This window comes from Ranitomeya imitator, chromosome 3 (genome assembly GCF_032444005.1).
Source record: "Ranitomeya imitator isolate aRanImi1 chromosome 3, aRanImi1.pri, whole genome shotgun sequence".
Taxonomy (NCBI): Eukaryota; Metazoa; Chordata; class Amphibia; order Anura; family Dendrobatidae; genus Ranitomeya; species Ranitomeya imitator.
Window position 1 is genome coordinate 31,487,133 of NC_091284.1, and position 27,595 is coordinate 31,514,727.

At 47.9% G+C, this 27,595-nt stretch overlaps 1 protein-coding gene across 1 annotated transcript in view; it reads right to left on the reverse strand.

Annotated features, from left to right (window-relative positions):
- Positions 1-716: 716 nt before the first annotated feature.
- The window catches only part of BACE2 (beta-secretase 2), an 89,643-nt gene continuing 62,764 nt past the window's right edge, over positions 717-27,595 (reverse strand). Inside the window, exons 8-9 of the mRNA XM_069760713.1 lie at positions 15,696-15,864; positions 717-2,946 (exon numbers count right to left, since the gene is read on the reverse strand). Of these exons, the coding sequence (XP_069616814.1) occupies positions 2,699-2,946; positions 15,696-15,864 (417 nt within the window). The 3' untranslated portion in view covers positions 717-2,698. The remainder of the gene's footprint in view (positions 2,947-15,695; positions 15,865-27,595) is intronic.

The following is a 27,595-nucleotide window of genomic DNA, read 5'->3' on the forward strand; positions in this document are numbered from 1 at the left end:
TGAATGATGGATTTTGTATGACTTTTGTTGCCACCTGGTGGATAAATGTAAGAATACTTTCTGCAGAATTAAATCATTTCTTGCTGCTTATTAAACCGTTTAGAAACATCTGTCCTATACATTTATTTATCTGTTTTTATATACTCCATTTGTTTTCACGCTGCTGCAGTCTGTTACAATGTACCCGTGTCAGGTAAAAGCTCTCCTTCTAGAATCAAGGCAGGAAGGCGTTGCTTTGCCGTGCTTGTCTTAAAGGGGTTGTGCATCGCCGGTTACTTCCGTATTGGGAAGAAAGTGGCGCTAATGACATTGCTCACTTCCACATCAGAAGGAGAGAGGGTCCGATGACTTCACATCTACTCATACTGGCCAAGTTGCACACGTGATGGACAAGTATCAAAAACCTATTCTATTTAATACGATCAGCAAAAAAGTACTTTGCCCTTCTACAGGAATTGGAGGCAGAGAATTGTCTCCTGTTCTGCTTAAACTGTATATAAGAATAAAAGCGAGGCTTTTTTTTTTGGGGGGGGGGGTGGAGGAGGAAGTGTGGGGAAAGTATATCCCTGCACCTATAGTGCTGTCAGAATGTTAATAAAGAGGAAACGCCAACTGAATAGTAATGGATGGCAAATTACAGAAAGTTTTGGGACATATTAAACTGTTATGTGCCCAAAAAAGTAATTATTATTAATAAATAATGAGAGATTCAGTCAATAGATATAAATTTTGGTTTATTCGTGTGTTCAGTCTCATTTACAGTTTTATAAATACAACAAAAAAGTAGACATCCAGGTGTCAGATCGCAGTGATAACACTTAAAAATCAGAGCACAATTAATCAGAAATGTTTTTAAAAAATATTTATATATATATTGGTTTATTGGCCACCGGGAGGTAACCCCCCCCCCCAAAAAAAAAAAAACCCACAAAAAAAAAACAAAAAAAAAACATGGAAACAAGAACGGAGCACGAGAGCAGCAAGTAAACAGAGCACAGATTATAGCTCATCAGGTGCACTATTCATTCGTACCATCTACATTAGTCTCTACTACAACTCTCATCGTAGAAGTAAAGCTCAGTCCCGAGGGGTCTGGAGTCAGTACAGGAAGCGGTTGGGTGACGGGGGCATCGCAGAACTTTCTTTGAGAAGCAGGTTCCCTTTAAATTAGGGCATCTGCACTATTGGTACAATGGCACGAACTAGGAACCTCTTATGCAAATTGGAATATCAACTGCTGCCCTAATTTACATGGAAAGCCCCGACTACCTGACTTCTAACGTAGGTATTGAAGGAAGAGTCATGAGAAAGCCAAATGTAACAAGCCAATTTCGAGCTCTTTGGGGAGGAAAATGGTCATAATTGTGTTGCATAAATGTCCTAATCAATAATTAACAAAAAAAAAAATCCAAATTAAAGGGCAAGTAAGAAAAAAAGTAAGATACAAACTTTGTAAATGTGTTAGTCGCCAAGTGACTGTCTCAGGGTTCCCATATTTATCCCAGATAAGATGGATTTCTTTGCAATAAAATTCATGTTAGAACCGCCCCTTTAAGGCTAGCAGACTTGCTGACTGTAGTCCAACAAGATGGCTTCCTCCATAATCAATTAAAGGGGCTGTCAGCACAGAATGACTGTTCAGACCTAGCACTGGCGCTTGGTGCGACCATGGCGTGGTCGATCAGTTCAGTGACCCCTCCCACCTGCTTGATTTCCACCTATCCCCACCCTTTCCTGGATCCAGAAGGGCGGATCCATAAAAAAAAAAAAAAAAAAAAAAGATAGCGGTGGGGCAGAGATAGAGGGACGACAAGTAGGCGGGAAGGTAAGACTGCGCCTTCAGATCCTACGGTCACATTAACACCAATTCTCATTTTATTGAATGGATTTCATCGCGGAGGATCGACATGTTCAGTCTGAGAACAAACATCCCTGATTAGAAACTAAGAAAACCGGAAGTGACAAGTCCATGTGGAATGTAGAGAGCCAAACACACAAGTGCACACGGTCAAAAGAGGAATTGCTCCTTTTTGGAGGGAAGGAAAAAAAAAATTTGAAAAATCAAGAAAAAAACATTTTAAAAGGGAACCTCAAAAATTGCCGATCCGTTGGCGGCATGTAATAGAGCAGAAGGAGCCGATCACATTGATATATAATTTTATGGGAAAAGATTCAGTAAAACATTTCATTTATTCAATTAAACACATGATTTATACATCGGAGTCCAGTGGGCGGAACTCTGAGTAGGACCACCCACTGGACTCCTAGGCGCAGAACAGATATTTGAATATATTACAAGAATATTTTCCCATAAAATTGTATATCAAGCGACTCAGTAAATCCTGCTCCATCACAAGATGCCGTCAGATGAGACACTAAGTCCACGGTCACAGATTCTCTTTCAGTATTCAGTACTGCAGGTGAGTGGTCAGGGCCTAGGGCTTTTAGGGGAGGAAAAAAATAAAAAATAAAAGATGAAATGAAACGGTGGCTCCAGTTAGTAGTAGTGTTACGATGTTGCCAATTCTGGCATACTTTGGACTTTTGAAAGTTAGGAAGAGAAGGTCACGTCTCACAAGTGACAGGTTCGTAAACCAAAAAGTTCCCAGCAGCAAGAAACGAATCATGAGGAATCATCGACAGGTCCATCCCGCCATCCTGGAGACTAAGACCACGGGGATAAAACACCATCCCAAAATTATTTCCAACGGTGACGCACCAAAGAGGATTCATCGTTCACCACCCTGGGGTCATTGCTGTGACGTCTGTTGGGAAGGAGCAGCAAGATCACGAGAATCAGAAGAACTATGCCGCAGAAGGTCATGAGGGCGTAAGAGATAATCCACATGATCGGCTCCCGGAGGGGGTTCCTGGCAATGCAGTTACTGGCTACATCCACAGTACTGAACGGGCCGGAGATCCCAGACACCACCACGCCTTTCACTTCTGCAGGAAAAAGATATAAAAGATATAAAATTACAGGGAGAGGGGACATTAATACTAATGAAGCACATTATATAATTAATATATATATTTATATCTACTATATAATTGTCTAAGGGTCACTTCTGTCTTTCTGTCTGTCTGTCATGGATATTCATTGGTCACAGCCTCTGTCTGTCAAGGAAATCCAAGTCGCTGATTGGTCGTGGCTGTTTTGCCGCGACCAATCAGCGACGGGCACAGTCCGGAAGAAAATGGCCGCTCCTTACTCCCCGCAGTCAGTGCCCGGCGCCCGCATACTCCCCTCCGGTCACCGCCCACACAGGGTTAATGCCGGCGGTAACGGACCGCGTTATGCCGCGGGTAACGCACTCCGTTACCGCCGCTATTAACCCTGTGTGACCAAGTTTTTACTATTGATGCTGCCTAGGCAGCATCAATAGTAAAAAGATCTAATGATAAAAATCATTTAAAAAAATAAAAAATCATTATATACTCACCTTTCGCGACGCTGCGGTGACCGCTCTATGCAAGCGACAGGTTCCGGTGCCGTGTATGGGAGAAGGAGCTGCCATGACGTCACGGTCATGTGACCGACCTACAAGGGGCCCTCGGAAGGTGAGTATATTTATTTTTTATTTTTTAACCTGTGACATACGTGGCCGGGCAATGTACTACGTGGCCGGGCAATGTACTACGTGGCCGGGCAATGTACTACGTGGCCGGGCAATGTACTACGTGGCCGGGCAATGTACTACGTGGCCGGGCAATGTACTACGTGGCCGGGCAATGTACTACGTGGCCGGGCAATGTACTACGTGGCCGGGCAATGTACTACGTGGCCGGGCAATGTACTACGTGGCCGGGCAATGTACTACGTGGCCGGGCAATGTACTACGTGGCCGGGCAATGTACTACGTGGCCGGGCAATGTACTACGTGGCCGGGCAATGTACTACGTGGCCGGGCAATGTACTACGTGGCCGGGCAATGTACTACGTGGCCGGGCAATGTACTACGTGGCCGGGCAATACACTACGTGGCCGGGCAATACACTACGTGCCCGGGCAATACACTACGTGCCCGGGCAATACACTACGTGCCCGGGCAATACACTACGTGCCCGGGCAATACACTACGTGCCCGGGCAATACACTACGTGCCCGGGCAATACACTACGTGCCCGGGCAATACACTACGTGCCCGGGCAATACACTACGTGCCCGGGCAATACACTACGTGCCCGGGCAATACACTACGTGCCCGGGCAATACACTACGTGCCCGGGCAATACACTACGTGCCCGGGCAATACACTACGTGCCCGGGCAATACACTACGTGCCCGGGCAATACACTACGTGCCCGGGCAATACACTACGTGCCCGGGCAATACACTACGTGCCCGGGCAATACACTACGTGCCCGGGCAATACACTACGTGCCCGGGCAATACACTACGTGCCCGGGCAATACACTACGTGCCCGGGCAATACACTACGTGCCCGGGCAATACACTACGTGCCCGGGCAATACACTACGTGCCCGGGCAATACACTACGTGCCCGGGCAATACACTACGTGCCCGGGCAATACACTACGTGCCCGGGCAATACACTACGTGCCCGGGCAATACACTACGTGCCCGGGCAATACACTACGTGCCCGGGCAATACACTACGTGCCCGGGCAATACACTACGTGCCCGGGCAATACACTACGTGCCCGGGCAATACACTACGTGCCCGGGCAATACACTACGTGCCCGGGCAATACACTACGTGCCCGGGCAATACACTACGTGCCCGGGCAATACACTACGTGCCCGGGCAATACACTACGTGCCCGGGCAATACACTACGTGCCCGGGCAATACACTACGTGCCCGGGCAATACACTACGTGCCCGGGCAATACACTACGTGCCCGGGCAATACACTACGTGCCCGGGCAATACACTACGTGCCCGGGCAATACACTACGTGCCCGGGCAATACACTACGTGCCCGGGCAATACACTACGTGCCCGGGCAATACACTACGTGCCCGGGCAATACACTACGTGCCCGGGCAATACACTACGTGCCCGGGCAATACACTACGTGCCCGGGCAATACACTACGTGCCCGGGCAATACACTACGTGCCCGGGCAATACACTACGTGCCCGGGCAATACACTACGTGCCCGGGCAATACACTACGTGCCCGGGCAATACACTACGTGCCCGGGCAATACACTACGTGCCCGGGCAATACACTACGTGCCCGGGCAATACACTACGTGCCCGGGCAATACACTACGTGCCCGGGCAATACACTACGTGCCCGGGCAATACACTACGTGCCCGGGCAATACACTACGTGCCCGGGCAATACACTACGTGCCCGGGCAATACACTACGTGCCCGGGCAATACACTACGTGCCCGGGCAATACACTACGTGCCCGGGCAATACACTACGTGCCCGGGCAATACACTACGTGCCCGGGCAATACACTACGTGCCCGGGCAATACACTACGTGCCCGGGCAATACACTACGTGCCCGGGCAATACACTACGTGCCCGGGCAATACACTACGTGCCCGGGCAATACACTACGTGCCCGGGCAATACACTACGTGCCCGGGCAATACACTACGTGCCCGGGCAATACACTACGTGCCCGGGCAATACACTACGTGCCCGGGCAATACACTACGTGCCCGGGCAATACACTACGTGCCCGGGCAATACACTACGTGCCCGGGCAATACACTACGTGCCCGGGCAATACACTACGTGCCCGGGCAATACACTACGTGCCCGGGCAATACACTACGTGCCCGGGCAATACACTACGTGCCCGGGCAATACACTACGTGCCCGGGCAATACACTACGTGCCCGGGCAATACACTACGTGCCCGGGCAATACACTACGTGCCCGGGCAATACACTACGTGCCCGGGCAATACACTACGTGCCCGGGCAATACACTACGTGCCCGGGCAATACACTACGTGCCCGGGCAATACACTACGTGCCCGGGCAATACACTACGTGCCCGGGCAATACACTACGTGCCCGGGCAATACACTACGTGCCCGGGCAATACACTACGTGCCCGGGCAATACACTACGTGCCCGGGCAATACACTACGTGCCCGGGCAATACACTACGTGCCCGGGCAATACACTACGTGCCCGGGCAATACACTACGTGCCCGGGCAATACACTACGTGCCCGGGCAATACACTACGTGCCCGGGCAATACACTACGTGCCCGGGCAATACACTACGTGCCCGGGCAATACACTACGTGCCCGGGCAATACACTACGTGCCCGGGCAATACACTACGTGCCCGGGCAATACACTACGTGCCCGGGCAATACACTACGTGCCCGGGCAATACACTACGTGCCCGGGCAATACACTACGTGCCCGGGCAATACACTACGTGCCCGGGCAATACACTACGTGCCCGGGCAATACACTACGTGCCCGGGCAATACACTACGTGCCCGGGCAATACACTACGTGCCCGGGCAATACACTACGTGCCCGGGCAATACACTACGTGCCCGGGCAATACACTACGTGCCCGGGCAATACACTACGTGCCCGGGCAATACACTACGTGCCCGGGCAATACACTACGTGCCCGGGCAATACACTACGTGCCCGGGCAATACACTACGTGCCCGGGCAATACACTACGTGCCCGGGCAATACACTACGTGCCCGGGCAATACACTACGTGCCCGGGCAATACACTACGTGCCCGGGCAATACACTACGTGCCCGGGCAATACACTACGTGCCCGGGCAATACACTACGTGCCCGGGCAATACACTACGTGCCCGGGCAATACACTACGTGCCCGGGCAATACACTACGTGCCCGGGCAATACACTACGTGCCCGGGCAATACACTACGTGCCCGGGCAATACACTACGTGCCCGGGCAATACACTACGTGCCCGGGCAATACACTACGTGCCCGGGCAATACACTACGTGCCCGGGCAATACACTACGTGCCCGGGCAATACACTACGTGCCCGGGCAATACACTACGTGCCCGGGCAATACACTACGTGCCCGGGCAATACACTACGTGCCCGGGCAATACACTACGTGCCCGGGCAATACACTACGTGCCCGGGCAATACACTACGTGCCCGGGCAATACACTACGTGCCCGGGCAATACACTACGTGCCCGGGCAATACACTACGTGCCCGGGCAATACACTACGTGCCCGGGCAATACACTACGTGCCCGGGCAATACACTACGTGCCCGGGCAATACACTACGTGCCCGGGCAATACACTACGTGCCCGGGCAATACACTACGTGCCCGGGCAATACACTACGTGCCCGGGCAATACACTACGTGCCCGGGCAATACACTACGTGCCCGGGCAATACACTACGTGCCCGGGCAATACACTACGTGCCCGGGCAATACACTACGTGCCCGGGCAATACACTACGTGCCCGGGCAATACACTACGTGCCCGGGCAATACACTACGTGCCCGGGCAATACACTACGTGCCCGGGCAATACACTACGTGCCCGGGCAATACACTACGTGCCCGGGCAATACACTACGTGCCCGGGCAATACACTACGTGCCCGGGCAATACACTACGTGCCCGGGCAATACACTACGTGCCCGGGCAATACACTACGTGCCCGGGCAATACACTACGTGCCCGGGCAATACACTACGTGCCCGGGCAATACACTACGTGCCCGGGCAATACACTACGTGCCCGGGCAATACACTACGTGCCCGGGCAATACACTACGTGCCCGGGCAATACACTACGTGCCCGGGCAATACACTACGTGCCCGGGCAATACACTACGTGCCCGGGCAATACACTACGTGCCCGGGCAATACACTACGTGCCCGGGCAATACACTACGTGCCCGGGCAATACACTACGTGCCCGGGCAATACACTACGTGCCCGGGCAATACACTACGTGCCCGGGCAATACACTACGTGCCCGGGCAATACACTACGTGCCCGGGCAATACACTACGTGCCCGGGCAATACACTACGTGCCCGGGCAATACACTACGTGCCCGGGCAATACACTACGTGCCCGGGCAATACACTACGTGCCCGGGCAATACACTACGTGCCCGGGCAATACACTACGTGCCCGGGCAATACACTACGTGCCCGGGCAATACACTACGTGCCCGGGCAATACACTACGTGCCCGGGCAATACACTACGTGCCCGGGCAATACACTACGTGCCCGGGCAATACACTACGTGCCCGGGCAATACACTACGTGCCCGGGCAATACACTACGTGCCCGGGCAATACACTACGTGCCCGGGCAATACACTACGTGCCCGGGCAATACACTACGTGCCCGGGCAATACACTACGTGCCCGGGCAATACACTACGTGCCCGGGCAATACACTACGTGCCCGGGCAATACACTACGTGCCCGGGCAATACACTACGTGCCCGGGCAATACACTACGTGCCCGGGCAATACACTACGTGCCCGGGCAATACACTACGTGCCCGGGCAATACACTACGTGCCCGGGCAATACACTACGTGCCCGGGCAATACACTACGTGCCCGGGCAATACACTACGTGCCCGGGCAATACACTACGTGCCCGGGCAATACACTACGTGCCCGGGCAATACACTACGTGCCCGGGCAATACACTACGTGCCCGGGCAATACACTACGTGCCCGGGCAATACACTACGTGCCCGGGCAATACACTACGTGCCCGGGCAATACACTACGTGCCCGGGCAATACACTACGTGCCCGGGCAATACACTACGTGCCCGGGCAATACACTACGTGCCCGGGCAATACACTACGTGCCCGGGCAATACACTACGTGCCCGGGCAATACACTACGTGCCCGGGCAATACACTACGTGCCCGGGCAATACACTACGTGCCCGGGCAATACACTACGTGCCCGGGCAATACACTACGTGCCCGGGCAATACACTACGTGCCCGGGCAATACACTACGTGCCCGGGCAATACACTACGTGCCCGGGCAATACACTACGTGCCCGGGCAATACACTACGTGCCCGGGCAATACACTACGTGCCCGGGCAATACACTACGTGCCCGGGCAATACACTACGTGCCCGGGCAATACACTACGTGCCCGGGCAATACACTACGTGCCCGGGCAATACACTACGTGCCCGGGCAATACACTACGTGCCCGGGCAATACACTACGTGCCCGGGCAATACACTACGTGCCCGGGCAATACACTACGTGCCCGGGCAATACACTACGTGCCCGGGCAATACACTACGTGCCCGGGCAATACACTACGTGCCCGGGCAATACACTACGTGCCCGGGCAATACACTACGTGCCCGGGCAATACACTACGTGCCCGGGCAATACACTACGTGCCCGGGCAATACACTACGTGCCCGGGCAATACACTACGTGCCCGGGCAATACACTACGTGCCCGGGCAATACACTACGTGCCCGGGCAATACACTACGTGCCCGGGCAATACACTACGTGCCCGGGCAATACACTACGTGCCCGGGCAATACACTACGTGCCCGGGCAATACACTACGTGCCCGGGCAATACACTACGTGCCCGGGCAATACACTACGTGCCCGGGCAATACACTACGTGCCCGGGCAATACACTACGTGCCCGGGCAATACACTACGTGCCCGGGCAATACACTACGTGCCCGGGCAATACACTACGTGCCCGGGCAATACACTACGTGCCCGGGCAATACACTACGTGCCCGGGCAATACACTACGTGCCCGGGCAATACACTACGTGCCCGGGCAATACACTACGTGCCCGGGCAATATACTACGTGCCCGGGCAATATACTACGTGCCCGGGCAATATACTACGTAGCTGGGCAATATACTACGTAGCTGGGCAATATACTACGTCGCTGTGCAATATACTACGTGGCTCTGTGCTGTATACTACGTCACTGGGCAATATACTACGTGGCTGGGCAATATACTACATAACTGGGCAATATACTACGTGGCCGGGCAATATACTACATAACTGGGCAATACACTACATGGCTGGGCAATATACTACGTCACTGGGCAATATACTACGTAGCTGGGCAATATACTACGTGGGCTGGGCAATATACTACGTCACTGGGCAATATACTACATAACTGGGCAATATACTACGTGGGCTGGGCAATATACTACGTCACTGGGCAATATACTACGTAGCTGGGCAATATACTACGTCGCTGTGCAATATACTACGTGGCTCTGTGCTGTATACTACGTCACTGGGCAATATACTACGTGGCTGGGCAATATACTACATAACTGGGCAATATACTACGTGGCCGGGCAATATACTACGTGGCCGGGCAATATACTACGTGGCCGGGCAATATACTACATAACTGGGGAATATACTACGTCACTGGGCAATATACTACGTGACTGGGCAATATACTACATAACTGGGGAATATACTACGTGGCCGGGCAATATACTACATAACTGGGCAATACACTACATGGCTGGGCAATATACTACGTCACTGGGCAATATACTACGTAGCTGGGCAATATACTACGTGGGCTGGGCAATATACTACGTCACTGGGCAATATACTACATAACTGGGCAATATACTACGTGGGCTGGGCAATATACTACGTCACTGGGCAATATACTACGTAGCTGGGCAATATACTACGTCGCTGTGCAATATACTACGTGGCTCTGTGCTGTATACTACGTCACTGGGCAATATACTACGTGGCTGGGCAATATACTACATAACTGGGCAATATACTACGTGGCCGGGCAATATACTACGTGGCCGGGCAATATACTACGTGGCCGGGCAATATACTACGTGGCCGGGCAATATACTACGTGGCTGGGCAATATACTACGTGGCTGGGCAATATACTACGTGCCTGGGCAATATACTACGTGCCTGGGCAATATACTACGTGGCTGGCAATATACTACGTGGCTCTGTGCTGTATACTACGTCACTGGGCAATATACTACATAACTGGGCAATATACTACGTGGCCGGCAATATACTACGTGGCTGGGCAATATACTACGTGGCTGGGCAATATACTACGTGGCTGGGCAATATACTACGTGAGTGGGCAATATACTACGTGGCCGGGCAATATACTACGTGACTGGGCAATATACTACGTGGCTGGCAATATACTACGTGGCTCTGTGCTGTATACTACGTCACTGGGCAATATACTACATAACTGGGCAATATACTACGTGGCCGGCAATATACTACGTGGCTGGGCAATATACTACGTGGCTGGGCAATATACTACGTGAGTGGGCAATATACTACGTGGCCGGGCAATATACTACGTGGCTGGGCAATATACTACGTGCCTGGGCAATATACTACGTGGCAGGGCAATATACTACATGCATATTCTAGAATACCCAATGCGTTAGAATCGGGCCACCATCTAGTATATGTGTATATATATATATATATATATATATATATATATATATATATATATATATATATATATATATATATATATATATATATATATATATATTTTATTTTTAATTTATATCATACATACATTTACACACGTAGTGCTACATTTGGCCACTAGATGGTGACCAATATCCTCCAATCACATGGACAGGAATGCGTCAGGTTATTAAATCTACTGTGTAATCCAAGATTAATTAATCATAGAAAAATAAAAATCACAGCAGATTATAAGGGTAGGAGAGGAAAACAAGAAGATGACCCTTTAACAAACCACCTCTCTAATGATTTTTAGTTTCTTTTTTATTTCTTTAACCATTTTTTGTTTAGCGACATCAACATAGGGGATTATTTTTTTGTTTGGACAAGTTAAAAATTGTAATAACAGAATTTAAGGGTGCATATTTATTTTATTTTAGGTGGGGAGTACAAAGAAAAAATAATTTGCTAAATTATTTTTTTTTCTATTTTTGTACCCTCATAATCTAATTGTCTAAGGGGTACTTCCGTCTTTCTGTCTGCAACTTCCGTAACGGAAATCCCGCGTCACTGATTGGTCTCGCCAGCTGCCTGTCATGGCTGCCGCGACCAATCAGCGACGGGCACAGTCCGATTAGTCCCTCCCCTGCAGTCAGCACCCGGTGCCCGCATACTCCCCTCCAGTCACCGCTCACACAGGGTTAATGCCGGCGGTAACAAACCGCGTTATGCCACGGGTAACGCACTCTTACCGCTGCTATTAACCCTGTGTGTCCCCAACTTTTAACTATTGATGCTGCCTAAACTATTGATGCTGCCTATGCAGCATCAATAGTAAAAAGATGTAACGTTAATAATAAAAAAACAAAAAACCTGCTATTCTCACCTTCCGTCGTCCAACATGAGACTGCCAAGTCTTCTGGGTAATTTCGCAATGCATCCTGGGAACGGAAGATGGTGACAGCTGCGCGCGCATCGACAGAGCTTCACTGGATCCCGGCAGGTGAGTATATAACTATTTTTTATTTTAATTTTTTTTTTTTTTTTTTTAACAGGGATATGGTGCACACACTGCTATATACTGCGTGGGCTGTGCTATATACTGCGTGGGCTGTGCTATATACTGCGTGGGCTGTGCTATATACTGCGTGGGCTGTGTTATACTGCGTGGGCTGTGCTATATACTATGTGCCCTGTGTTATATACTGCGTGGCTTTTATATACTGCATGGGCTGTGTTATATAGTACATGGGCTGTGTTATATACTGTTTGGGTTGTGTTATATACTGCGTGGCCTGTATTAACGCATCGGCTATTCTACAATATGTATGTATGTATATAACAGCCACATACTATATAGCACAGGCCACGTACTATTTGTATGCTATATACTGCATGCCTCCTATATACTATGTGGGCTGTGGTATATACTACTATACATATTCTAGAATACCCGATGCGTTAGAATCGGGCCACCATCTAGTACAGTATAAATGACCAATCAGCTCTATCCTGCTGGTCAGTACGATTACATTAATATTGTACGTTTTATCACTTTTGCGCCATAAAGTCCCTTTTTTTATTCCTTACATTGTTTTTGCATCAGCACATTCCGATGTTTTTGCGTTTGTTTCTTTTACAGGACGAGTTGTAGTTTTAGGGCAAATATAATGTATTCAATTGTTATGCTTTTGAGTCGGGGAGGGGGTGGAGTATTTTCTTGTTCGGACACTCCTTTTTATTTCATTTTATGGGTCGTCACAATTAAAATAAAAATGTAAAAAAAAAAAAAAACAACAACTGTTTTTCCCCTTCTAAATCATTATGGGAAAAAAATAAATTAAAATACTCATAGTAAAACCACATCAAAACTAGTTTTTAAGACCACCTTTTTACCCTCACCTGATTTTAGTTACCCCGTAAGTTATATTCCGTCGCCACAAAAGAAAGCTGCAAACTTTAAATTAAAGAAAAAAAAAAAAGAAAGAAATAAAAAGGCCAGTGTATTTGATAATACAAAAAAAAATGTACCGTAATTAAAAAAGTTTGAGATTGTTTTTAGATTTTTTTTTTTTTTTTTTTTTAGTTTTACTAAAGGATTTGAAAATATCGTCGTTTCATCACTTCTCCGATAATCACTGGATTATATCCATCAGTGCTGCACGGACAGATGATTCGGGCCGCACCGTCACTGTGCGGTATAAAAAATCCCTTCTATAACAAACCTGATATGAAAAAGTACTGATGGATTATCAACATTTTTGGATTATTGGATTCCTGATTAAAGGAATTTTTGAATTTTTATTTACTGCAAAAAAAAAAAAAAGAAGAAGTGACAAACAGGGCGAGGTCACCGACGACCTATAGGAAGGCCAACAATAGGGCAGGGGCATTGGCTCTATCAGGCGGTCGCCATTTTTGGGGTTTACATATCAAGCTGTCTTCAGGGAGGTAAGCGGTTAATAAGGAGGCCATCACAGAGAAATAGCCGGGAAATCTTCTCATTGTGTCGTTTCCTGGAGTGAAAGCCAAAGCAAACACCAAATGTGCAAGTAATGGGGCCGTGGATTAAAGGGTCGCCCTGTAACACCACTGACAAAACCACTAAGGGGGCAAAAATACTCACACCGGGGCAATAGAAAAGGCACCTGTTATGGAGAACATCCAAAAATGTACAGGGTGTGTCTATGTCTATATGTGACCCCAACAATGGCCATAAATATTCCCAAATAAAGTGGCGTGTTCGGGACATGACGGCTCACGGAGGCGGCCACTGCTCCTCAGCCACAGACACACAGGGGCGGCCACTGCTCCTCAGCCACAGACACACAGGGGCGGCCACTGCGCCTCAGCCACAGACACACGGGGGCGGCCACTGCGCCTCAGCCACAGACACACGGAGGCGGCCACTGCGCCTCAGCCACAGACACACGGAGGCGGCCACTGCTCCTCAGCCACAGACACACAGGGGCGGCCACTGCGCCTCAGCCACAGACACACAGGGGCGGCCACTGCGCCTCAGCCACACAGGGGCGGCCACTGCGCCTCAGCCACAGACACACGGAGGCGGCCACTGCGCCTCAGCCACAGACACACGGGGGCGGCCACTGCGCCTCAGCCACAGACACACGGGGGCGGCCACTGCTCCTCAGCCACAGACACACGGGGGCGGCCACTGCGCCTCAGCCACAGACACACGGAGGCGGCCACTGCGCCTCAGCCACAGACACACGGAGGCGGCCACTGCGCCTCAGCCACAGACACACGGAGGCGGCCACTGCTCCTCAGCCACAGACACACAGGGGCGGCCACTGCGCCTCAGCCACAGACACACGGAGGCGGCCACTGCGCCTCAGCCACAGACACACGGAGGCGGCCACTGCTCCTCAGCCACAGACACACAGGGGCGGCCACTGCGCCTCAGCCACAGACACACGGAGGCGGCCACTGCGCCTCAGCCACAGACACACGGAGGCGGCCACTGCGCCTCAGCCACAGACACACGGAGGCGGCCACTGCTCCTCAGCCACAGACACACAGGGGCGGCCACTGCGCGTCAGCCACAGACACACAGGGGCGGCCACTGCGCCTCAGCCACACAGGGGCGGCCACTGCGCCTCAGCCACAGACACACGGAGGCGGCCACTGCGCCTCAGCCACAGACACACAGGGGCGGCCACTGCTCCTCAGCCACAGACACACAGGGGCGGCCACTGCGCCTCAGCCACAGACACACAGGGGCGGCCACTGCGCCTCAGCCACAGACACACAGGGGCGGCCACTGCTCCTCAGCCACAGACACACAGGGGCGGCCACTGCGCCTCAGCCACAGACACACAGGGGCGGCCACTGCGCCTCAGCCACAGACACACAGGGGCGGCCACTGCGCCTCAGCCACAGACACACAGGGGCGGCCACTGCGCCTCAGCCACAGACACACAGGGGCGGCCACTGCCCCTCAGCCACAGACACACAGGGGCGGCCACTGCGCCTCAGCCACAGACACACAGGGGCGGCCGGAATAAGTCGGCAGATTATTCCCACGAGTCCCGGGTTATTGCTCCCGAATTGTGCGACTTCTAGATCTCTCCACATGGCAGACTGGCTCAGTATTAGAAGCGCTGGAGACTTTATATTATAAAACGAAGATTCTGGAAATGGACGGACGCGATTTGTAGATTTATTTCCCCCCTAATTGACCATTGTCCAATCTCCTCAGCAGCCACATTTATTCCACGCTCACCTGCGCACTGACTGACGGCAAATCCAACCCTCCGCTCCTCCCTGTCAAAGATGACGTAGAAGCCCTCCATGACGGTGGCGCCAATCACCAGAGCGCTGGAGGACGACGAGATGCCGAAGCGGAAACAGCTCAGATCCTCCCGCAACGTCAGCACCGACTGGATGTATAACTGGAAAACAAATACACAACATCACACATATAGAATAATAATATTATACGTATTATTATTCTATATGTGTGATGCGGTGTGTATTATTATTCTATATGTGTGATGCGGTGTGTATTATTATTCTATATGTGTGATGCGGTGTGTATTATTATTCTATATGTGTGATGCGGTGTGTATTATTATTCTATATGTGTGATGCGGTGTGTATTATTATTCTATATGTGTGATGCGGTGTGTATTATTATTCTATATGTGTGATGCGGTGTGTATTATTATTCTATATGTGTGATGCGGTGTGTATTATTATTCTATATGTGTGATGCGGTGTGTATTATTATTCTATATGTGTGATGCGGTGTGTATTATTATTCTATATGTGTGATGCGGTGTGTATTATTATTCTATATGTGTGATGCGGTGTGTATTATTATTCTATATGTGTGATGCGGTGTGTATTATTATTCTATATGTGTGATGCGGTGTGTATTATTATTCTATATGTGTGATGCGGTGTGTATTATTATTCTATATGTGTGATGCGGTGTGTATTATTATTCTATATGTGTGATGCGGTGTGTATTATTATTCTATATGTGTGATGCGGTGTGTATTATTATTCTATATGTGTGATGCGGTGTGTATTATTATTCTATATGTGTGATGCGGTGTGTATTATTATTCTATATGTGTGATGCGGTGTGTATTATTATTCTATATGTGTGATGCGGTGTGTATTATTATTCTATATGTGTGATGCGAGTAGTAGTAGTAGTAGTAGTAGTAGTAGTAGTAGTAGTAGTAGTAGTAGTAGTAGTAGTAGTAGTAGTAGTAGTAGTAGTAGTAGTAGTAGTAGTAGTAGTAGTAGTAGTAGTAGTAGTAGTAGTAGTAGTAGTAGTAGTAGTAGTAGTAGTAGTAGTAGTAGTAGTAGTAGTAGTAGTAGTAGTAGTAGTAGTAGTAGTAGTAGTAGTAGTAGTAGTAGTAGTAGTAGTAGTAGTAGTAGTAGTAGTAGTAGTAGTAGTAGTAGTAATACACACCGCATCACATATATAATAATAATAATAATTACACAGCATATCACACAGGTATAATAATAATAATACACACATCTAGAATAATAATACACACCACATCACATATATCATAATAATAATACACACCATATCACACATATAGAATAATACACACCGCATCACATATAATAATAATAGTAATAATAATAACACACCGCATCACATATATAATAATAATAATACACACCGTATCACAGGTATAATAATAATAATACACACATCACACATATAGAATAATAATACACACGGCATCACACATATAATAATAATACACACCACACATAGAATAATAATACACACCACATCACACAGGTATAATAATAATAATAATAATAATAATAATAATAATACTACACATCACACATATAGAACAATAATACACACTGCATCACACAGGTATAATAATAATACCACATCACACATATACAATAATAATACACACTACATCACACATAAAAATACACATCACACATATAGTATAATAATAAACACCACATCACACATAATAATAATAATAATAATAATAATAATAATACACAATATCACACAGGTATAATAATAATGCACACCACACAGGTATAATACTACACATCACACATGGAGAATAATAATACACACCACATTACACAGGTTGAATAATACACATCACATCACACAGGTATAATAATAATACACAACACATCACATCACACATATATAATAATAATAATAAATAATATTACACACCACATATGTATAATAATAATACACATCGCATGAATAATAATAAATCATAATACACATCACATGAATAATAATAAATCATAATACACATCACACATGTATAATAATAATAATACACACCACATCACACATGTATAATACGCATCACACATATAATACACATCACATATAATAATAATAAACAATGTCACACATGTATATCAAACATCCCACACATAATACACATCACGCATGTATAATAATACACATCACACATATAATACACACACGTATAATACACATCACACATATAATAATAATATTAATAATAATAAACAATGTCACACACGTATATCAAACATCCCACACATAATACACATCACACATATATAATACACATCACACATGTATAATAATACACATCACACATATAATACACACACGTATAATACACATATAATAATATTATTATTATTATTATTATTATTAATAATAATAATAATAAACAATGTCACACACGTATATCAAACATCCCACACATAATAATACACATCACATATATAAATAATAATACACAGCATCACACATGTATAATACACAACATCACACACATATAATACACATCACACATGTATAACATACACATCACACACGTATAATAATACACATCACACACGTATAATCAGTAGCGTAGCTACTGGGTGAGGCAGAGGGGGCCGGTGCTCTGAGGGGGCCCACCAGGAGCTACGCTACTGTTAGGGTATGTGTCCACGTGCAGGAAACGCTGCGTGTCTGACGCTGCATAGAGCCGCAGCGTCAAACACGCAGCGTCCAGATGTTACAGCATAGTGGAGGGGATTTAATGAAATCCCGTCTCCACTATGCGTGGTAACACGCACGCGGCGGCCCTGCGACTCCGGACATGCTGCGCGTCTTTTCAGATCGCAGCATGTCGTATATCTTGCGGCGACGCTGCGTCGCCGCAAGATATAGCACAGGGCCCTATGGTGGGGAGCGATGATGCCGGATGTGTGCTGTGAACACATCCGGCATCATCGCGTCCCAGAAAGGGGGCGGGGCTTACCGCAGAGCGGCAAAGCCGCTCCGGTGATACCGCCGGCCATCCTGAAAGTGGACACATACCCTAACTGTTACATTCTGCGGCAGAGCAGGGAGAATCGATCTGCCTGCTCTTCCGCTATGGGGCCTATGTTCTGTAGGGCTGGTATCTACCACTGACTATATGGCGGTAATATCCATATTGGTCTTTATAGAGAGACTAGATGGTGGCCCGATTCTAATGCATCGGGTATTCTAGAATGTGTATAGTAGTATATAGCACAGCCCACGCAGTAGATAGCACAGCCCACGCAGTAGATAGCACAGCACACGCAGTAGATAACACAGCCCACGCAGTAGATAACACAGCACACGTAGTAGATAGCACAGCCCACGCAGTAGATAACAGCACACGCAGTAGATAACACAGCCCACGCAGTAGATAACACAGCCCACGCAGTAGATAACACAGCCCACGCAGTAGATAACACAGCCCACGCAGTAGATAACACAGCCCACGCAGTAGATAACACAGCCCACGCAGTAGATAACACAGCCCACGCAGTAGATAACACAGCCCACGCAGTAGATAACACAGCCCACGCAGTAGATAACACAGCCCACGCAGTAGATAGCACAGCCCACGCAGTAGATAACACAGCCCACGCAGTAGATAGCACAGCCCACGCAGTAGATAGCACAGCCCACGCAGTAGATAGCACAGCCCACGCAGTAGATAGCACAGCCCACGCAGTAGATAACACAGCCCACGCAGTAGATAACACAGCCCACGCAGTAGATAACACAGCACACGCAGTAGATAGCACAGCCCACGCAGTAGATAACACAGCACACGCAGTAGATAGCACAGCCCACGCAGTAAATAGCACAGCCCACGCAGTAGATAACACAGCCCACGCAGTAGATAGCACAGCCCACGCAGTAGATAACACAGCCCACGCAGTAGATAACACAGCCCACGCAGTAGATAACACAGCACACGCAGTAGATAGCACAGCCCACGCAGTAGATAACACAGCACACGCAGTAGATAGCACAGCCCACGCAGTAAATAGCACAGCCCATGTAGTAGATAGCACAGCCCACAAAGTATACAGCACAGAGACGTATATAACACTGGAGGGGAGTGTGGAGGGGGGTGGTTGCGGCAGCTTTCTGGAGACTGTCCCCGGCTGTCCATCCATGACAGGAGCAGATGTACGGGCGGTGGTGAGAGCGGCGGAGGCGCCATCTTCGGCAGTGCAGGAACAGCACACGGTCCGCGCATAACAATAACAGGACACGTGTGTAGATGACGGAGAGGCCGAGGGCCCGGCCGGGAGTGTGGCTCACATGGGGCGCCCTGCGGGACTTCACAGTGTCGGCACATGGGCTGGCTCCGAAGAGCTGTTCACGTGCGGGGTGATAGTCCGCCCATCCCGTAGTGCAGCACGGAGGCCGCTGCTGGCGGAGGACATCGTGGCTGCTCCTGGGAGTGTGCGGAGCCCCGGGCACAGGTCAGATGATGGCGGCTGCTGTGATCTCCCAGTTGTATTTCCGTGTCCCGCATTGTGAGCGCTCACTGCTTCCTCCCCATTATAACCTCATGCACTGTGTGCGGGTCATGTGTCAACAGTGACCTATGCAGGGGGCACTGTGCCTGTCGCTGATTGGTCACTGCCGGCATTTCCGGGATTTCCGTTACAGACAGACAGAGGTACCCCTTAGACGATTATAGATAGATTATCTTCAGTAACAGCGCGGTCATCTGCTGAGGTTCTCCTCCACCATTAGGGCGCATCACCCAGTTGTAATCGGGGTTACGTGGTTAGGGGCCCACTCAGAAGTTTCGACCCCCTGAACCAAAACCCTAGCTACGCCTCTGCATATAATAATACACAACATCCCACACACATAATACACATCACACAAGTATAATAAAACATCACACATGTATAATACACAACATCACACATGTATAATATAAAACACCTTCTACATTACACAACATGGAGGTTACGATTTACTTTCATTCTTTTTTATTATACAATTTTTTGCCTTTACCGGACATTTCATAGGGAAACGTCACCGGTCTCTGGCACATGTCAAACTGAGCGTGACGCAGACCGCACTCCACCCTGTTTACCTTGTATTGTCACCAGGAAGGGTTCTCTGGTTTAAGCAAACCCAGACTCTGGTTTCCGCACAGCCCTGGACTATGGACAGAAGTATGTGCCCTGTTGTGAATTCTGTGGCAGAGCTCCCTCCTGTGGTCACAAGTGGTACTTCGGCTGATTCTCTCTGGGAGCTTCCGTTTGTGGAGGAAAGTGGTACTGCTGCTTCTGAGTTTCCTCCCTCAGGTGATCTGGTGAGGTCGTTAGGTGCTTCTCTACTTAACCCCACCTAATGCTTTGATTCATGCTTCCTGTCAATGTTCCAGTGTTGGACTTGTGTTTCTCTGGATCATTCCTGTGGCCTGCTGCTCTGCATAGCTAAGTGCTTCTTTGCTATTTGTTGCTATTTTTTCTGTCCAGCTTGTCTATTTGTTTTGCTGGAAGCTCTGGGACGCAAAGGGTGTACCTCCGTGCCGTTCGTTCGGTACGGAGGGTCTTTTTCCCCTTTGCGTGGTTTTCTTTAGGGTTTTGTGTAGACCGCAAAGTTATCTTTCCTATCCTCGTTCTGTCTAGAATATCGGGCCTCACTTTGCTGAATCTATTTCATCCCTACGTTTGTCTTTTCATCTTACTCACAGTCATTATATGTGGGGGCTGCCTTTTCCTTTGGGGTATTTCTCTGAGGCAAGGTAGGCTTATTTTTTCTATCTTCAGGCTAGTTAGTTTCTCAGGCTGTGCCGAGTTGCATAGGGAGCGTTAGGCGCATTCCACGGCTGCCTCTAGTTGTGTTTGGAGAGGATCAGGGATTGCGGTCTGCAGAGTTCCCACGTCTCAGAGCTCGTTCTTTTATTTTGGGTTATTGTCAGATCACTGTATGTGCTCTGACCTCCTTGTCCATAGTGATACTGAATTGCTTCTCACAACAGTACAGGAAGCCCAAAAGTACTAATGATTCTCAATAGAGGGAAAAAAAGTTCTGAGACCATTTTTTTTTCTTGGCTTTGTGTTTTGTCTTTTTTTTCCCCTAGACATTTGGGTGGTTCAGTACACAGGTGTAGCGATGGACATTAGAAGTCTGTCTTCATTTGTGGATCAGCTCTCGGCAAGAGTACAAAAGATTCAAGACACCATTGATCAGAAATCTATGTTAGAACCAAGAATTCCTATTCCTGATTTGTTTTTTGGAGATAGAACTAAGTTTCTGAGTTTCAAAAATAATTGTAAGTTATTTCTGGCCTTGAAACCTCGTTCCACTGGTGATCCAGTTCAACAGGTTTTGATTATTATTTCTTTTTTGCGCGGCGACCCTCAGGACTGGGCATTTTCTCTTGCGCCAGGAGATCCTGCATTAAGCAATATCAATGCGTTTTTCCTGGCGCTCGGATTGCTGTACGATGAGCCTAATTCAGTGGATCAGGCAGAAAAGAATTTGCTGGCTCTTTGTCAGGGTCAAGATGAGATAGAGGTATGTTGCCAGAAATTTAGAAAATGGTCAGTGCTCACTCAATGGAATGAATCTGCGCTGGCAGCTATGTTCAGAAAGGGTCTCTCTGAAGCCCTTAAGGATGTCATGGTGGGATTTTCTATGCCTGCTGGTTTGAATGAGTCTATGTCTTTGGCGATTCAGATCGGTCGACGCTTGCGTGAGCGTAAATCTGTGCACCATTTGGCGGTATTACCTGAGCTTAAACCTGAGCCTATGCAGTGCAATAGGACTTTGACCAGAGTTAAACGGCAAGAACACAGACGTCTGAATGGGCTGTGTTTCTACTGTGGTGATTCCACTCATGCTATCTCTGATTGTCCTAAGCGCACTAAGCGGTTCGCTAGGTCTGCCACCATTGGTACGGTACAGTCAAAATTTCTTCTGTCCGTTACCTTGATCTGCTCTTTGTCATCATATTCTGTCATGGCGTTTGTGGATTCAGGCGCTGCTCTGAATTTGATGGACTTGGAATATGCTAAGCGTTGTGGGTTTTTCTTGGAGCTCTTGCAGTGTCCTATTCCATTGAGAGGAATTGATGCTACGCCTTTGGCCAAGAATAAGCCTCAATACTGGACCCAGCTGACCATGTGCATGGCTCCTGCACATCAGGAGGATATTCGCTTTCTGGTGTTGCATAATCTGCATGACGTGGTCGTGTTGGGGTTGCCATGGCTACAAGCCCATAATCCAGTATTGGATTGGAAATCCATGTCGGTGTCCAGCTGGGGTTGTCAGGGGGTACATGGTGATGTTCCATTTCTGTCAATTTCGTCATCCACCCCTTCTGAGGTTCCAGAGTTCTTGTCTGATTACCGGGATGTATTTGATGAGCCCAAGTCCGATGCCCTACCTCCGCATAGGGATTGTAATTGTGCTATCAATTTGATTTCTGGTGGTAAATTCCCAAAAGGTCGACTGTTTAATTTATCCGTGCCTGAGCACACCGCTATGCGCAGTTATGTGAAGGAATCCCTGGAGAAGGGGCATATTCGCCCGTCATCGTCGCCATTAGGAGCAGGGTTCTTTTTTGTAGCCAAAAAGGATGGTTCGCTGAGACCTTGTATAGATTATCGCCTTCTTAATAAGATCACTGTTAAATTTCAGTACCCCTTGCCTTTGTTATCTGATTTGTTTGCTCGGATTAAGGGGGCTAGTTGGTTCACCAAGATTGATCTTCGTGGTGCGTCTAATCTGGTGCGAATCAGGCGAGGCGATGAATGGAAAACTGCATTTAATACGCCCGAGGGTCATGTTGAGTATCTAGTGATGCCATTCGGACTTGCCAATGCTCCATCAGTGTTTCAGTCCTTTATGCATGACATCTTCCGAGAGTACCTGGATAAATTCCTGATTGTGTACTTGGATGACATTTTGATCTTCTCGGATGATTGGGAGTCTCATGTGAAGCAGGTCAGAACGGTTTTTCAGGTCCTGCGTGCTAATTCTTTGTTTGTGAAGGGATCAAAGTGTCTCTTTGGTGTGCAGAAGGTTTCATTTTTGGGGTTCATCTTTTCCCCTTCTACTATCGAGATGGATCCTGTTAAGGTCCAAGCCATCCATGATTGGACTCAGCCGACATCTCTGAAAAGTCTGCAAAAGTTCCTGGGCTTTGCTAATTTTTATCGTCGCTTCATCTGCAATTTTTCTTTTTTTTTTTATCAGATAGATTTTTATTATCCGCAAAGAATAAACAATCAGAATATTTCTCATGGCAATGTTTCATTAAACATTTACAGATAACTTTTTCCCCCCCGACCCAGAGCCCCCCCACCCTGCCCAACCCGAGACCTCAGCCAGAGCCACCCCACTTCCCATCATCATACAACCATTTGAATAAACATCCGTTATATTTCCATTGAATACTAGGTTCCCTATATTCTCATTTATCATCCTAATTCAAGTCCATCCACGGTTGCCACAGCTTGTGGAAGATGTCCAGCTTATTCCTTTTGGTGTAGATACTTTTCTCCAAAGTAAGTATATGCTCCGCTTGCTTAAGAAAGTCTCTTCTTGTTGGAGGTTCCTCTCTAATCCAAAATTTGGCGATCAATTTCCTAGCAATGAATAACAATCGTGCAATAGCTATTTTAAACATGTTGTCCGTAACAATTTCCTCCACATATCCCAATATGCAAGTCAGTGGAACCCTAGGGACAGAACATCCATACACCAGTTCAATACGATTTAAAACAACTATCCAGAAGGAGGACAGTCTAGGGCACTGCCACATCATATGCAATATCCCCGCCTGGGATTGTGAGCACCGAGGGCAGTCCGAGTTCTGCCTAAGCCCAGCCTTGAACAACCTGTCAGGGGTTCTATAGGCCCTATGGATTACGAATAACTGTGATAGCCTGCCTGGTTCACTCATTGATATCTTGGGCACATATTCTAGGACCGACTCCCATCTATCATTGTCAATTATTCCCAATTCAGCTTCCCATTTCCCTTTGGCTCGGATGGGATATTTTTCCAGGAAAGAAAAAAGTAGAAACCCATATATTTCTGAAATCGCCCCCTTCGTGCAGCTATTCTTAAGGATATAGTCGATCATGAGATCAATCTGTACCACTATGGCTCCCCTTTTATTCTGTGCCTGATAAGCATGAGAGATACGATTATACTGGAACAATTCAGACCGTGGCAACTGAAATTCTTCCTGCAACTCCTCAAATGTTTTAAGTCTGCCCTGACTTATCAGCTGCCCCAGCCATTTAATACCTGCTGCAGACCAAAAGTGAAAACCCTCCCTCTGCCTAAATTCCGGTAGATAAATGTTGTCCCAAATAGGCGAGAATCTGGTGAACCCACTCACTTCCCTAATGAGTTTGACTTTTTCCCATACTCTGTGAATTAATTTGATAGTGCACCCATGTGAACCCATTTTTTTGAATTGTCCTCCCTCCAAACTGTCACTCAAAACGTCTGCCTGTAGTAAGAACCTCAAGCTATTAGGTATTTGCACACTCCCTGCCTCCTCCCCCCATCCTTTGAGATGTTGACACTGTGCTGCTAAGAAGTATAGCCATGGATTAGGAAGTGCAAGACCCCCCTCTGTTTTGGCCCTCTGAAGTATCTCCTGTTTAAACCTAGGACTCTTTCCTCCCCATATTAATTCCCCAAACAAAGACCTAATCTTACGGAATCTGCATTGTGTAATCCAAATGGGAGAGTTATGTAGCACGTACAACAACTGTGGCATTACAATCATCTTTAAGAGGTTCACCCTACCAACCACCGATAAATGTAATTTGTTCCATGCCGCAATCTTGGTACGAATTTTCTGCATTAATGGACTTAAATTCAGTTCCTCAAAGGTAGTTAGAGGAAGAGCAATCTGAATACCCAAATATTTGAATTTTTGAACAATCTTTAATTTTGTGGTTATCGCCCTCTCTCCACTGCCCATACTGTCCCCCTCAATCAACAACATACAAGACTTATCCCAGTTTATTGTGAGACCCGAAAACCGACCAAACTCCTCAATCAAAGCAACCGCATTGCACAGGGACCTTTCAGAATCCTCCAGGAACAACAAAATATCGTCAGCATATAATGCAATTTTGTCTTCCCTCCTACCATAGATGTAACCTCTAACCTCCTGAGCACCTCTTATTTTAGCCGCTAACGGCTCCACGGCCAGAGCGAAGAGCAACGGGGACAGCGGACACCCCTGTCTGGTACCCCTAAACAGCGGGAAACTCTCTGACAAATTATTATTAACTCTAATTTTTGCCATTGGGAACGAGTACAGCAACTTAACCCAGGAGATGAATTTTGGACCAAACCCCAGGCGACCCAGTACCGACCACAAGTAACTCCACTCCACACAATCAAAGGCCTTGTGGGCATCTAAAGACACCACAACTCTTTTTCCGGCATTGTCTGCAGGAATTTGCATATTTAAAAATAGCCTTCTCAAGTTAATTGCCGTGGATTTATTGGGCATAAAGCCAGACTGGTCTGGGTGAATCAATTTATCGATCACTTGGGTCAGCCTGTTCGCCAGGGCCTTCGCCAAAATCTTTATGTCAGCCGTTAGAAGTGAAATTGGTCTATACGACTCCGGCTGTTGAGGATCTTTATCAGCTTTAGGAATAACCACCACGATGGCCTCTCTCATTGATGGGGGCAGCACTCCCCTCTCCAACGACTCAGAGAACACTCGCTCCAATTTGGGCATTAACTCTGCATTAAGAATTTTATAAACCTCTACTGGGATACCGTCCGTCCCCGGAGCCTTGCCCCCCGCCATATTCGCCAAAGCCGCCTTCAATTCTTCCTCCCCAAGCGGTCTATCCATCCACTCCCTTTCCTCTCTACCTAGTCTGGGTAAGTCAACCTCTTTCAGATATCTATTCATTTCCTCAGGACTTTTATCCACCCTAGAGGAATATAATTTACTATAAAATCTCCGAAAAACGTCTAAAATTTCCCCCCCCTGAGTAACCGTTTTACCTTCCTCTGTTCTTATGGAGTATACATGTGAAGAATCCCGCTGCGCAGAAACCACCACCGAGAGCAAATGTCCTACCTTCTCTCCCTCAGAATAAAATGTTTCCTTTTGAAAGGCTCTCAACCTATCTGCCCTACGCATATGGAGTTCATCGACCGCTACCTGAGCCGCCCTCATACGAAGTTGTGCTTCTCTTGAATTCTGAGAGGCCAGTGTCTCTTCCGCCACCCTCAGTTCCTCCATCACTGCATTGTCTTGAATTTTAGACTTAGTTTTATGTCTCGAGATGTCCCGGAATAAAATTCCTCTCAGGTATGCCTTCATGGTGTCCCACACTACAAGATTCCCCGCACTCCCTTCATTTATCCTGAAAAACTCCCCGAGTTCAGTTCCCACCTGTTCCATATCCAAATACTGTAGCCAGGAGGGGTGAAATTTCCATCCCAACCCCGTCAGACCACTCTTCCCAGTCATTTGTACAGAGACCAGTACTGGGCTATGGTCCGATATTACTCTAGGCCTATACTCCACCTCATGTATTAGATTATTCACCCCCCCATTTCCCAAAGCCACATCAATGCGAGATAAAGATCCGTATGTTGCTGAATAACATGAGTAGGCATATGTCCTAGGATTACGCACCCGCCACAAATCTATCCATCCTATTTCTCTTAGATAATTTCCAAAAGGAGTAGAGTTCCCTTCACTTCTCAACTCTGCATGTCTACCCTTGTCCCAGTGATCATTAGATATATTGTTCACATCCCCCACTATAAGGAGGGGCACCCCATCCCACCTACCCGTAATTTCCAGAATCTCCTGTATCTTTTTCTTGGAATATGGT